General features: G+C 35.7%; 1 protein-coding gene across 1 annotated transcript in view; it reads left to right on the top strand.

The window, feature by feature from the left end:
* Positions 1–1,021, top strand: part of Mer (ezrin/radixin/moesin family protein merlin) — a 35,580-nt gene extending 34,559 nt beyond the window's left edge. The window contains exon 12 of the mRNA XM_069844884.1: positions 105–1,021. Coding sequence (XP_069700985.1) covers positions 105–155 — 51 coding nt within the window. The 3' untranslated portion in view covers positions 156–1,021. The remainder of the gene's footprint in view (positions 1–104) is intronic.
* Positions 1,022–13,036: the final 12,015 nt, after the last annotated feature.

Below are 13,036 nucleotides of genomic sequence, written 5' to 3'. Positions count from 1 at the left end.
TTGAAAGAGAGTATACATTTTTTTGGCACACTCTGTATTTGTTAATTTGCTAGACCTAATTGTACTGACATTTCATTTACAAGTGATCTGCTTTGTATTTTCAGGTGAAATCTGGCTCTACAAAGGCTCGCGTTGCCTTCTTTGAGGAACTGTGAAGTCGCACAAGACATGCCCCGGTGCTTGAACGAGAGAGGACTGTTCATTTGACGCTTACGATAGGTAACTTTGTGGAAGACAGTCACTCAACGCTTTGTCTTTACACAGAGGTGTATAACTCAGTTAAGGCAGTTCAAACTTCGACAGCTTTAGTTCGATTGTAACCGTGGAAAAGAGGGGGAGATTCAGGGAAATTGGATTGATTGAAGTCACTTAAAATGCACTTACATCCAGCAAGTAGCAAACCATGACGCTTCATTTATATCCTCTGCTTTTTATATAGTAAAATTTTAATTTTATAAACAGACAATAACTGATAGTAGTTGCATATGTTCCTATTGCAGGTGAGATTATATTGCTAGTTGGTCTGCTTGAGTGCATTTTATGAATCTTGCATAAGGCACCTGAATTATGAGACAACAGTCAATGTTTGAATCTTTTAATTAGCTTACAGAAAAATCTCTGTTTAACTAGTTTTATGTGTAGGCATTACCTGTAATTTCGGGGAAAAAATAATATTTTGCCATTAGGAAGTTAAAGTAGACTGTTTACTTGAATTCAAATGACTCGGTAGTTGAAAAGATTAGCCCATTTCAGTGTGACTTACTTATTCAGCTATATGAACGTAGACACGATATTTAGGGAAATTGGTGGTTCATTGGTTGGTTCGTTTCCATTGCCTCCAACAAAGACCTTCCTGGGTCCCCTTTCACAAAAGCATGGTATAACAAATTACAAATGAAAGTTATTGTAATGTATGGAGTTGTATCTGTCTGTTCCATAAAATTATTTATGCTCGACCATGCCGAAATGTAGTAATTATACACCTGGTAGTAGCCCTTTAATGGACCTCATTAAAGTACACCTATTCATTATAATTCAGTTGTTCAGCCAATGAGAAATCTCCATTGTACTGATTGTACCATTATAAAACCGCTAGTATCGATTATTCTCGGATATGCAATCGAAAGACAATTAGCGAAAAGTCACGGAGGCTGGAAGTCCAATACTGTCGCAGAAGGTTATGTTCTGTTACTATAATAATTAGCGTTAATTGTAAATAATATTCAAATAAATTCAATTTGTCATCTCGTTTTTCAATGTCTAATTTAATTTCAATGTTATATCAATATTAATATTTAGTTTACTCTCTAGATTATATCAAGGTCAATGTGGACATCTGTTCCTTGGAAAAAATCAATACTTTCGCGTCTGCGCACATCTCACAATTTACGAGGTATTGCACAAGGTCAGTTCCGCTCTTCAGTCACATAAGAATAAAATGAATACTTCTGAATAATTTCAAGTTAGAAATATAGTCGAGCATAAAAAGTCGTATGAAACTTGACTATAATGGTAATTAAGACGCTCGTATGAAAATTATGAAACGAGTTTGCGACTTAATTACTACCATTATAGGTTCGTTGCATAATGTACTAGTATAACACTATGTCTATATCATTAGTAAGTGTGGCCTGGGTGGCGCAGTTGGTATAGTGCTGGTCTGTGCTTAATGCGACAGGCTCATATCAGTAAATTTACTGGCATGCAAAAGAACTCCTGTGGAACAAAATTTCGACACACGCCAGCGACTCTGATATAACCTCAGGATTTGTGAGCGTAGTTAAATAAAACATAATTTAAAAAAAAAAAAAAAAGAAAAGAACAATAAATTTAGTAAATGTTTACAAGTGATGTCATAATAATAATTTATATAAGCCTACAGGTTGCTTGCATTAGTGTCTTATGCACATAATAAGCTTACGATCATCTCCCTTACTTTTAATATCGTATTTAAGGAACTGTGGCAAAAATTAATATTATCTACTAAGGTACTTTTCTAAACTATCATATGAGGCATTCAGAGCTAAAGTGGATCAAGTCACAAATTTTCATAAATTGAGTTTAATTCGTTTTCTGATTATCTGAAGTTGGATCTTTTCCTAGCAGTAATGGATCAAGTCTTAATTCCAAGCATTCACCGGTAGGTGACACCAGTCACTTTTGGCTCAGATTATTTGTTCACGATGTTCTGAGCCATAGTGGATCAAGTCACCAAAGTGTTGGATCAATTAACATCACAATTGTTTATATTTTATAAATCTAGAATTTGAGAATGGAGCAATGAAATTATTGCTAGTGAAATTAGATAATCCACTAGAGCGAGATAACTTTAAGTCCTGTTATCTCAAAACTACGTCTCATGGACTTGACCCACTGTAGCTCTGAACGACTCAATTATTACCTTGCAATTCTAATAGTTTATAATGCATTTTTAATAATATAATGTCAATTCTAGTTTTTGGCTCCATATGAGTTGCAGTAGTACCAAGTTTAGTCAACAGATTGCTCCAGAAACTGTCTTTAGTTCTTCTACCTTTATAGCATTTAACTTAAAACTTTCTGCATACTCAGATTTTGTTTTAAATAGGAAATTTATTCTTCCTTTATAAATTGTATGATTTTCATTATTATTCTCATCACTTTCACTGCTGCTAGACCCCATATTTCATAAATTATATCGATGGCTAAGAAGTGATTCCTCGTGTCTGTGAATTTGCAGGTCATTCAGAAAATTGTTTTAAAAATCAATTTCTCTGCTTTGCAAGATTTTCTACTCGATGACAAAATATTAGTTAACTGTACAGTTTTGTGAACATAATAACAACGTAGTTATTCTAAATAATAATGTAGTTATAATTTAAAAATTGTAAACCTCTTATTTTAGTTTGCAAACAAAATTTAATTGTGCAAATCTGGCTTTCAGGTAGTAGCTCCCTGTAAAGCAGGTTTGAATAATTTCAAGGAAAAATTATTTCCTTGAAATTATTCAAAATTTGATTGTATTATAATACTTCGACCTTGTGGTAACCTTTTAATAAGGAACGTTTGTAGCTATAAACTACCTACTTAATATCGGATTTATAAAATAAAACCATCTGCCCTTCAACATCCAGAAAACAAATACATTATATAGAAGTTTACAATGAAAATACATACAATATATTTCAAAAGAAAATTAAAGTGAAGGTGAAATTATATTACTTGAAATAGAGATGAAATTGCAAAATTTGAATTGAATCCTTCAAAATTTCTCTAAGGATTTGTTCAATATTATTAAATGTGAATCCCATTGATTTTAAAAGGTTATAGGTGTATTTGGAGATGGTACCACGAACTCCAAAAAGAAGTCCGTGTACTGACCAACGATTAGCCATAATGTTATACTGCTTGCTAAAATAAGGAATGCAAGGTTCATAGATGATTCTCTTTTCATCATCAGTAAGTTTTGGCTGTTGTGCATCTCTTTCAAACCTGATAGTGGGTCTAGTGTCATTCCTGTGTGGTTTTTTTTTATTAATTACAACACTATCTGCTTGTCTTGTTGAATCATCTTCCGAGACACAATGCGCTTCTTCATGGACTTCTAATTCCTGTTGTCTTAGATATCACCAAGGATTGTCCTTAGATGAACGTTTTTGTAGATTCGAGGTATCACTTCTTAGCCATCAATATGTTGATATAATGCTAATAAAATTAGGGAGAATTTTAATGTACGGTTTACTCACTGCCAACAATTTATCTTTAAAAAAAAACATTTATCTGTTTCTGTCGAATGCACATCATCACACTTGCAGAAAAGCACTTTTCAGTTACAATATATAAACTAATATTAATACTTTTATGGAACAGAACAGTAGTAGTTCCACTTGTAGTTTGTGAGTATGTAGTACTGAAGTACAATTGTACATCGTATTTTTTTGGAAAATAGTCTTTAAAATTTGAACAAATTATAGGTTAATTTACTTGTAGTGTATTATACCATATTTTTATGGGATAAGACGCTGGACTCTTAGCCTGAAAGCTGAATTCCATTTCTTGTAGATGCCAGTGAGGTAGAATTCATTATCTCTGATTAAGGGACAAGGAGTGAAGCTGATGATTAACACAGTTGAATTATAACCTGAGATGAAATGGTTGGTAAATTTTTACTTGAATCTTTTCGTTCAAAGACAAGGTTTTATAAGTGTCGTAATTCTAGCCAACTTGGTAGTGCAGTTCGCAGAGCACTGGCTTACAATGATGGCAATGTGGGTTCAGATCCCGACAGTGGCAGAGTCGTATTTGGGATGGACAGAGCCAAGGTTCCTGAGGTTTTTTTCTGAGGGTTTCTGCCTCCATCATTCCACTGTCACTCTTTATTTCTATATACATTATCAGCAATTCCATAATATTTACCCAAAACGGTGTGACGTGATGTAGTATTGTGATTGGCTACAGATGGCATCAGTCTGAAGAGATTTTAATTTAGAAATCTTCTCACTATTCTGAGCTGCCACAAGGGACAAAGAGTACTTAACCATATAAATATTTACAAGTTCAGTGAACCATTAATTTTGTTTTGACAATGAAACTCCTGCAAGTACATAGCTGCAAATACATTTTGTGATTGGTGGAAATATACCTAGTTTTAGAGAGGCAAGTGTTACAAAAAAGTAAAGAATGCTAATGAACTTGGTTTCATTTCGAATATAGGTGATTCTTCAGGAGAGCAATTGATCCTTTCAATGCAGCTAAGGTTACAATTGGAATAATAGATGTAGGTATTCCAAGCCTCTTAAACACATCTTTCATGAAGAGAGTAGCGGTACCTCTTGCTCCAATCAGAAGTCCGATTACTTCAAGCTCTTCTAGCTGGTACTTTTGGAGGTAATATGGAATGGTAGGATTGTAGATATTCTTTTCTTCCTTATTCACTTCTGCTGGCTGTGCCTCATTCATTTCGAAACGCACAGTGGGATCAATTATGAATCCAGATCTTGTAGATTCCTTGAAAGCTATTATATCTATGCGCCGTGTACTGCCAGTGACGGAGAGACCATGTACTTCTTCAAAGGTGTTGTAATCGGCATCTTTAACGGCAGTTTTTGGGGATGTGGTAGGGATAGAGGGGTACATAGTGGCACTCTATTGGAAACTTAAGACATCCAGGCTGAATCGACAGCTGAGTTACAATAACTACAGAAGTGCGACTGTTCGGACGTCAAAAATCCTTTCCAGTATAGAAGAGGTAAGGCACAATAAGTCCACTAGAGACTGCAGTGCTAGCCTTCGGGTCCCTCTGTAGAAAAAAATGACACTGACTGTGGCATTAATGGAAAGTACAACCACTTGACCACCAAAGACAGCATTTATTACAATTTCTCCTGTAAATATTTGTTACGACGTAGTTGTAAATTCACCCATTTGGGTCCATAGTAAATCAGTAATACAAAAAGAATTATTTATGTAAATTAAAACATAATGTGCCAATTTTAATTCATTTACATAGAAATTTTAGATGTCTTGTAATTCAGTGTTGTGGTTTGTTGTGTATTTATTATAGTATAAAATTGATTTTCCCACAAACCCTTCAGACAGTTACTGAAATTTAAGTTGTCCTACTTGGGATTTATACACACAAAGGGAGGGGATTTATATTTGTAATTACATAATTTTAAATGCCGTACATGTTATATTACGTACGTAGTCGTACAAAATATACACGACTTTTGTTAATATATTTTTAATCAATGTGATAATGGGAATGATCAAAGCTTTGGGTCCTTCTTACTATTTCATTTTAATAAATTCATGTAAGTCCCATTTTGCCGTAATATTTTATACGTCCATTTGACATGAAAAAAAGGGGAATGTTGTACTAACGTATGATTAACTGTAACTAGTAATTATTAAATATCCTCAATTTTATGATAGGGACATGACTAGGTTTAGAAATTAATTTATTACCATTTATCCTCTTTATTCTACTTTAGAAAGAAATGGAAACACTTGTGAAATTAAAGATTAAATTAAATTAACAACGAAGTTAATTTCATGGTGTGTTCAGAATTACTGAATTCCATATTATTGATCGGGTATGTTAATTGAGAGAGTTTTCTAGTGATTTCAGTGTGCCTATTTGCAAAGTTGGTTCAAGACACAGTGTCCATAAAACCATACCAGTATAGTTTCGTGTAAGGACTGAACTTTTACATTCAGATAAGAGATTCCAGACAGTGCTTTCTTCAGGATTATCTACTGTAATTGAGGTAGTAATATGGGTTACAAGAGCAGTATGTTGAAGTTTTCATGTTCGAGGAAAAGTTTGAAAAAGCGAAACGTAGTTGAGCTTTTTTAATTTCCGAGAATTGAAAGAAAACATACCGCTCGTGTATCGTACATTATTTTGTGCGAAGATCGTTTATTACATACCTGAAAAAGGAATTTCTAATTAGTTGCAATGAAATCTCCATCTTGGTTTCTGTTCAATGATGGCAAATTTGCAAAACAAAAATATCTATCTTCAACAAATGTTTTCTGTGTTTACTATACTCCAGCAGGCCGTGATATACGTCTGTCTTTTTTTTCCCCCCAGTCTATGATGAGTCTGGAATCTTGTTGATTTTTTCACGGCTTCCTTAATGTTACTTGCATCACGAATGCAGTAACTTTAGTGGAGTTGTAGAGTTTACTTAATTTTTGCAAATATTTAAAAACAATAATTAACATTGCAATTTAGGTGAAATTGCAGTGGTGAGTTTCCAATTTATAATTATTACTATATTGAACGTCTCTAAAAATAATATGTTAAAAGCCTAAAGCAGTAAAATCAATATGTCACTTAAGCGGTAAGAAGAGGGAAATTGTTGTGTGTGTTAGGTTGGGAATACTGAATGTGGAATTTTAGACTTACCGCGGATTGGTTTTGTGCAGAAACCAAGCAAATATGCACGATCTCGCACAAAGGTATTTTTATTGGTAATGGACACTCTGTACGTGATTTTATGAATCCAATTTCCCAAATACTCTACCTCATGTTCATCTGGTGCTAGTTGCTGTGGGCTTACAGAGAACAAGATTATTATCACTTTGATATTAATGAAGGAACAAAGACCGTAAGGCTATTCTGAATATTAATATTTTCATAGTTAATAATCGCCGCCACAGTCATTATTGTTTCAGTCGTGAGAGGTAGTAAGTTAAATAAGATTTTCATCATTCGAAATTTTCTCGGGCTTCCCGCCAGGTCATAAGTTGGTGATCCACCGACGTATCGAGGATGTTCATCTTCCTCATCTTCAGGGTTAAGTGATATCTGAGGGTACCTAGCTCCTTAATTTATAGTGCCAGAGGGAGTCAGCCGAGGAGCTGTGCACCGATTGGCTGTTATTAGTGCGGACCGCGGCGAGAACGTTGCCGACGTGTCGTCTTGCTTTGTGCTTTCCGGCTGAATGACCTTGGGTCTCACGGTGGGCTCGGCGGACGAGTTCTCCGCTGATGACGGCCCGTCGTCCGGGCGGTGAGAAATTTAATAGCCGGTGACCAAGCCGCGCTTAGTTGGAGACCCGAGTCCCTGTTCAGGTTACCGCATTCCCCCCCTATGGCCAGACGATCTAGACCTCAGAGTACCAGGGGTCTACCGCATCCCGTGTGAATGTGATGCGGCTTACATTGGACAGACTGGAGGCACAATAGCGACGCGTCTTTCGTAACATCAAAGAAGCATCAGATTAATGCAGCCCGAAAAATCCGGATTGGCTGAACATTGCATTGAAAAAAGCCATAGGGCTAATTTCAATAACACCGAGGTCCTGGTAAAGTGTGCGGGCTATTGGGATAGAAGAGTAAAAGAAACCCTGGCCATAGCGGCGGAACGCGGTAACCTGAACCGGGACTCGGGTCTCCAACTAAGCGCGGCTTGGTCACCGGCTATTAAATTTCTCACTGCCTGGACGACGGGCCGTCATCAGCGGAGAACTCGTCCGCCGAGCCCACCGTGAGACCCAAGGTCATTCAGCCGGAAAGCACAAAGCAAGACGACACGTTGGCAACGTTCTCGCCGCGGTCCGCACTAATAACAGCCAATCGGCGCACAGCTCCTCGGCTGACTCCCTCTGGCACTATAAATTAAGGAGCTAGGTACCCTCAGATATCACTTAACCCTGAAGATGAGGAAGATGAACATCCTCGAAACGTCGGTGGATCACCAACTTATGACCTGGCTGGAAGCCCGAGAAAATTTCGAATTATCACGTCGCCAGGAAAGCTTCAGTAGTTATTTCAAGATTTTCATCATTTAACGCTGAGAAATGAATATTTTTGTAAGTTTATTATCGGTTCATGTTTTAAATTTTTTATATGGTTATTTGGTGCTAATTGTAAATATAAGGAGTAATTTATGTTTTATAGCCAGTTTTTTCCATCTTTACGAAATATTGAATGCTAGAACAGTCATGCAAAAGCAAAGGCAAACTAGTATTCTGTGGTATTCTTTCTTTCGAATTGCAGTCTATTTATCGACTATACATTGAAAACGCATAAAATTAATTTCTGTCTTTGATATACATAAACTTCACATTCAGTGAAAGTATGTTCACGAATTTTAAAATCTGTTCGACAGAATTTTCTTTCATGATCTTGTGATTTTGCTAGTTATGACATTTGAGGTTAGCAGTACGAGGGGTAGTCATAAAGTTTTAATTATCACCTCGAAAAAATGAAGCTGCGACCATGAAATTTGGTGATGGTGTTAGTCCTTTTCTACATATTCACTCTTCAACGCGACACATTTTCCCAACGATGGATGACTTGATGGACGCCTTGGTTGTAGAAGTCTGCATTTTGGCTGTTCAGGAAACGTTCCACCTCAAAAATCACCTCGTCGTCATTCTGGAAATGCCTGCCACACAATGATTTCTTCATCCGAGGAAAGAGGAAGAATTCACTGGGTGCCATATCAGGAGAATATTAGGGTTGATTCACGTGGATTCACCACCACCGAAAAAGGTGAAGACCCAACCATCATCGGGCAAGGTGATGCTGAGTGTTTTTTGGGACATCCAAGGTGGTGTGCTGACAGATTATGCTCAGAAGGGGCAAACCATCACAGGATCATACTACCGAAATCTTCTGACGAGGTTACGGGAGGCTATCAAGACGAAGCGTCGTGGGAAGCTGTCCAAGGGGGTCCTTTTGCTTTATGACAACGCTCCAGCTCATTCTGCACAGGACACAGTCACACATACTGCTTCTTTAGGCTATCAAATTTTGCCTCTCCTGATATGGCACCCAGTGACTTCTTCCTCTTTCCTCGGATGAAGAAACCATTGCGTGGTAGGCATTTCCAGAATGACGACGAGGTGATTTTTGAGGTGGAACGTTTCCTGAACAGCCAAAATGCAGACTTCTACAACCAAGGCCTCCGTCAAGTCATCCATCATTGGGAAAAATGTGTCGCAATGAAGGGTGAATATGTAGAAAAGGACTAACACCATCACCAAGTTTCATGGTCGCAGCTTCATTTTTTCGAGGTGATAATTAAAACTTTATGACTACCCCTCGTACTAGTCATAAAACGAACGTGTATGTCACAATTTCAGCATTTTGTTACCAAGAGGTTTTTTTTCCTGAGTCTTGATGAAAAGTCGTTGGTAATTTTTCTCGCATAGTTGTCAAGTACAGTTTGAAAAAGTTAAAAAAAATATCAGTGATTTTATCTTGGTCACGTTTTTTATTCTAATACACGAAAGAGATTTGGTAAATTAAAAGTTTTGGTTTTTATGTCAGATGAAAGTTTCCTGTTTCTTTGAGCTGAAGTGTAAAATTTTTCCCAAACTACATTGTACTATAGTATCTGTAAAGAAAAGCAGAATTGAGAAGGAACAATGCTTATGAAGAAAGAAACAGAAAACTTCACAACAACAATAGAGATGATATTAACAGCACTTCGGGTCCACTGCTGTGGAGTAACATAACAGTTAACCTTCTTGGCTGTGAAACGAGCAGGCTTAGGTTCAAATCCTGGTTGGGGTTTTTCTGATGTTTTTCGTAACTACTTGAAGCAGAATTGCTGGGTAACTTTTGGCATTGGACCTCAGACTCATTTTGCCTTCATTAGTATCATTTCCATTAATCATCTCAAGAGTTTACAGATCGACCACAAGGGCATGGCAGACGTGGTTCCATTGTCTGCCTATAGTGGCATCTGTCTGCGGGAGCTGCACATATCCAGTGAAGCTGCAGTGGCTTTAATAAGCAGACTGTAGGTGACCGGGGAGGTTGTACAATAAGCCTAAGGCTGCGAGCCCTCTTTTGAAAAGGGGGGGGGGGACATCACTTCAAATTTGTGATACGATAACAAAACATAACGTTTTACTGTGTCATTAAATTAACTTCAGTTGTGACAGCAGAAATTTACATAGGAGTACTACCACATAACGTAAACAAAACCAGCTGTTGTGCATTTGAGAAAGACACTTGTATTATAATATTATATCCATTGTCTGTGGTCTCCATAATGTAGTAGAAGTGATGTTAGCCAAACCAGCATTTGTCATTCCTATAAATGCGACTAAAGGTTCTCTATGTATTGGATTTTGTGAGCGCTACTGACAAAAGGAACTACAGTGAAGAGAGAATTTTGACATTATTTTCATTAATTGTTAAATAAATTTTTCTGATTAAATATCTAGTAATTTTACAGTATTTAGGGATAATAATAATTGATTTTGAAAAGGCATATGACAGTTCAAATCGAGACAAACTTTAGAACATATTAAAGGAAGAATATGTAGATCAGTATTTAATATAGGCAATACAAAGCTTATATCAGAATTCAGAAGTTCAAATACAATTAACAAATGGTCAAATATCAGAACCCATTTACACCAGTAAAAGGTGTCCAACAAGATTGTGGTTTATCTCCCCTTTTATTCAAAATATATATTGTCAGAGTAATTCAAGAATGGAATAAAATTGTCAATAATGGTATATAACTAACAAGGAACAAATCAGTCCAAACAATACTGTTTTCTTCATAATATAATGCAGAATTCCTGTACGGAAATATCATATGTACTTTGGTACATTGCAATAATACTCTATGCCAATGATGAGGTACTTTTATCAAATTCTGAAGATAGACTGCAGATTGCAGCACATCAATTATATAAAATAACAAGCGAATATGACATGAAAATTTCCACCTCAAAGACAAAGGCAGTGGCAACATCCAACGTGTGAAAATTAAAATGAATGAGGAAATAATAGAACAAGTTTCTGAATTTACATACTTAGGAAATTAATTTGCAGAACATAAGACAGATCTAGACATCAAATTACAAAAATATACCATAATAAAATGGAGTTATTAGAAGACATTTTGGATACAAAGTTAAGACTACAACATAACATCAAAACCGGCACTCAATTATGGAAGTGAAATTTGGATATTGAATAAACGAATTTCACAGAAACTTGAAGCAGCTGAGATGCGTTTTTTAAGACCGTTACTGGGTATAACAAGGTTGGACCATAAAAGAAACATAGATATACGAAAAACATTACAAGTTCCTTGTATAACCGAATAAATTAAACAATATCAGTAACAGTGGAAGAACCATGTACAAAGAATGGAAAAAGAGAGACTTCCAAGATTAGCCTCAGTAGGCCTATATAGACCAAGAGAACAAGGAGATCAAGGAAGACCAAGACATCGATGGAGGGATCAAGGCCATCTTTCTTAGATCGTTACAGATTACATAGTGTAAAACAAAGAAGTTCATGACGATGAATAATAATTATAAAAATATTTCATAATATAATGTATTGTAAATAATATGGAAAATCCATCTATGAAACGCATTTTTAGTTATCATTCTGATTTGTGTTTGCAGCAACTTCGCACCTAATATGTTAATTCTTTTAAGTATGATAAGTATTTTTTGAAATAATCGAAACTGGCACTGTGATTCAGTAACCATTTCCTTTTTGCTCTTGAAAAATTACAAACCATTGTTTTGTTCCTTTATTGAGGTTATAATTCACAGATACTTCTTAATTGTGGAGTGTTTAAACATGGCTGTCTTTATGGCATCCTTTATTTGATCAGTATGCAGCTTCAGACTCAGTGAACAGCTATTTGTGGGAGTTAGTGATCTGTGCCATTGTCCCTTATTGTAAATGCAGTAAACAGTTTTTGCGTTTTTTATCATCACCATCATCATCTAGGTGCGGGTTTTTTTTTTTTTGTGAAACTTTTTCAAATGTTTCGTGAAAAATAAATGCAATATCGCATTTTTGTCTAAAAATGTGACATTAACTTCATGAAAATTTAGTGATTATTATTGTTATACACACACTTAATTAGCAGTAATCTTATTCACAGCATTGTACTTGCAACTTTCAATTCATGGCAAAATAAAGCCATTAATAATAATACTTGCAGGACACAGTTCAATTAACCTCTGAAGTTGTTGTTTTCTAATGCCAGGCATTTGACAAGAAAGTCATTTGACCTCTTGCACTCCAATATTTTTCAAAGATATTGTCATGGTCAGCCACTGAAGCACAGATTTGAGGAACCTTTGAAGTTGTGCACAGGGAAACATTTTCTCAGAAAAAATTTTAAATTCCACTCCATTTTGAGCAATGAATAGCATTTTCTTCATTCCACTTTGCCATTTTTTCTGAAGTCATAATTCTTCAAGCAATAAATTTTATATAAATAAATATTAATGAATTATAAATATTAAGTGTCAATAAATTTCATCAAATAAATTATCTTCATTGAGGTGAAATCCATTCACATATTTTGAAGAAAAATAATGGATTGTCTCTTCAAATTTTTCTCTTTCTAAAGGGGATCTCAGCAATATAAGTACATTTCGTAGATATCACTGGGATATTCAACCGCATTTTCATGCATTTCATGAGAGACACTGAGGGTTTTGTTGTGAAATAAGAGCCAATTCTCCTGAAGATGCACAAAAGTAACTTAATTAATTGTGAAATAAAATAATGTAACCTCTTTCCTCGAGTTCAGTTTTGCTATTATCTT

Source organism: Periplaneta americana, chromosome 14, assembly GCF_040183065.1.
Source record: "Periplaneta americana isolate PAMFEO1 chromosome 14, P.americana_PAMFEO1_priV1, whole genome shotgun sequence".
Lineage (NCBI taxonomy): Eukaryota > Metazoa > Arthropoda > Insecta > Blattodea > Blattidae > Periplaneta > Periplaneta americana.
The sequence above is the reverse complement of the archived record's forward strand: the minus strand, read 5'-3'. Positions and strand labels throughout refer to the sequence as shown.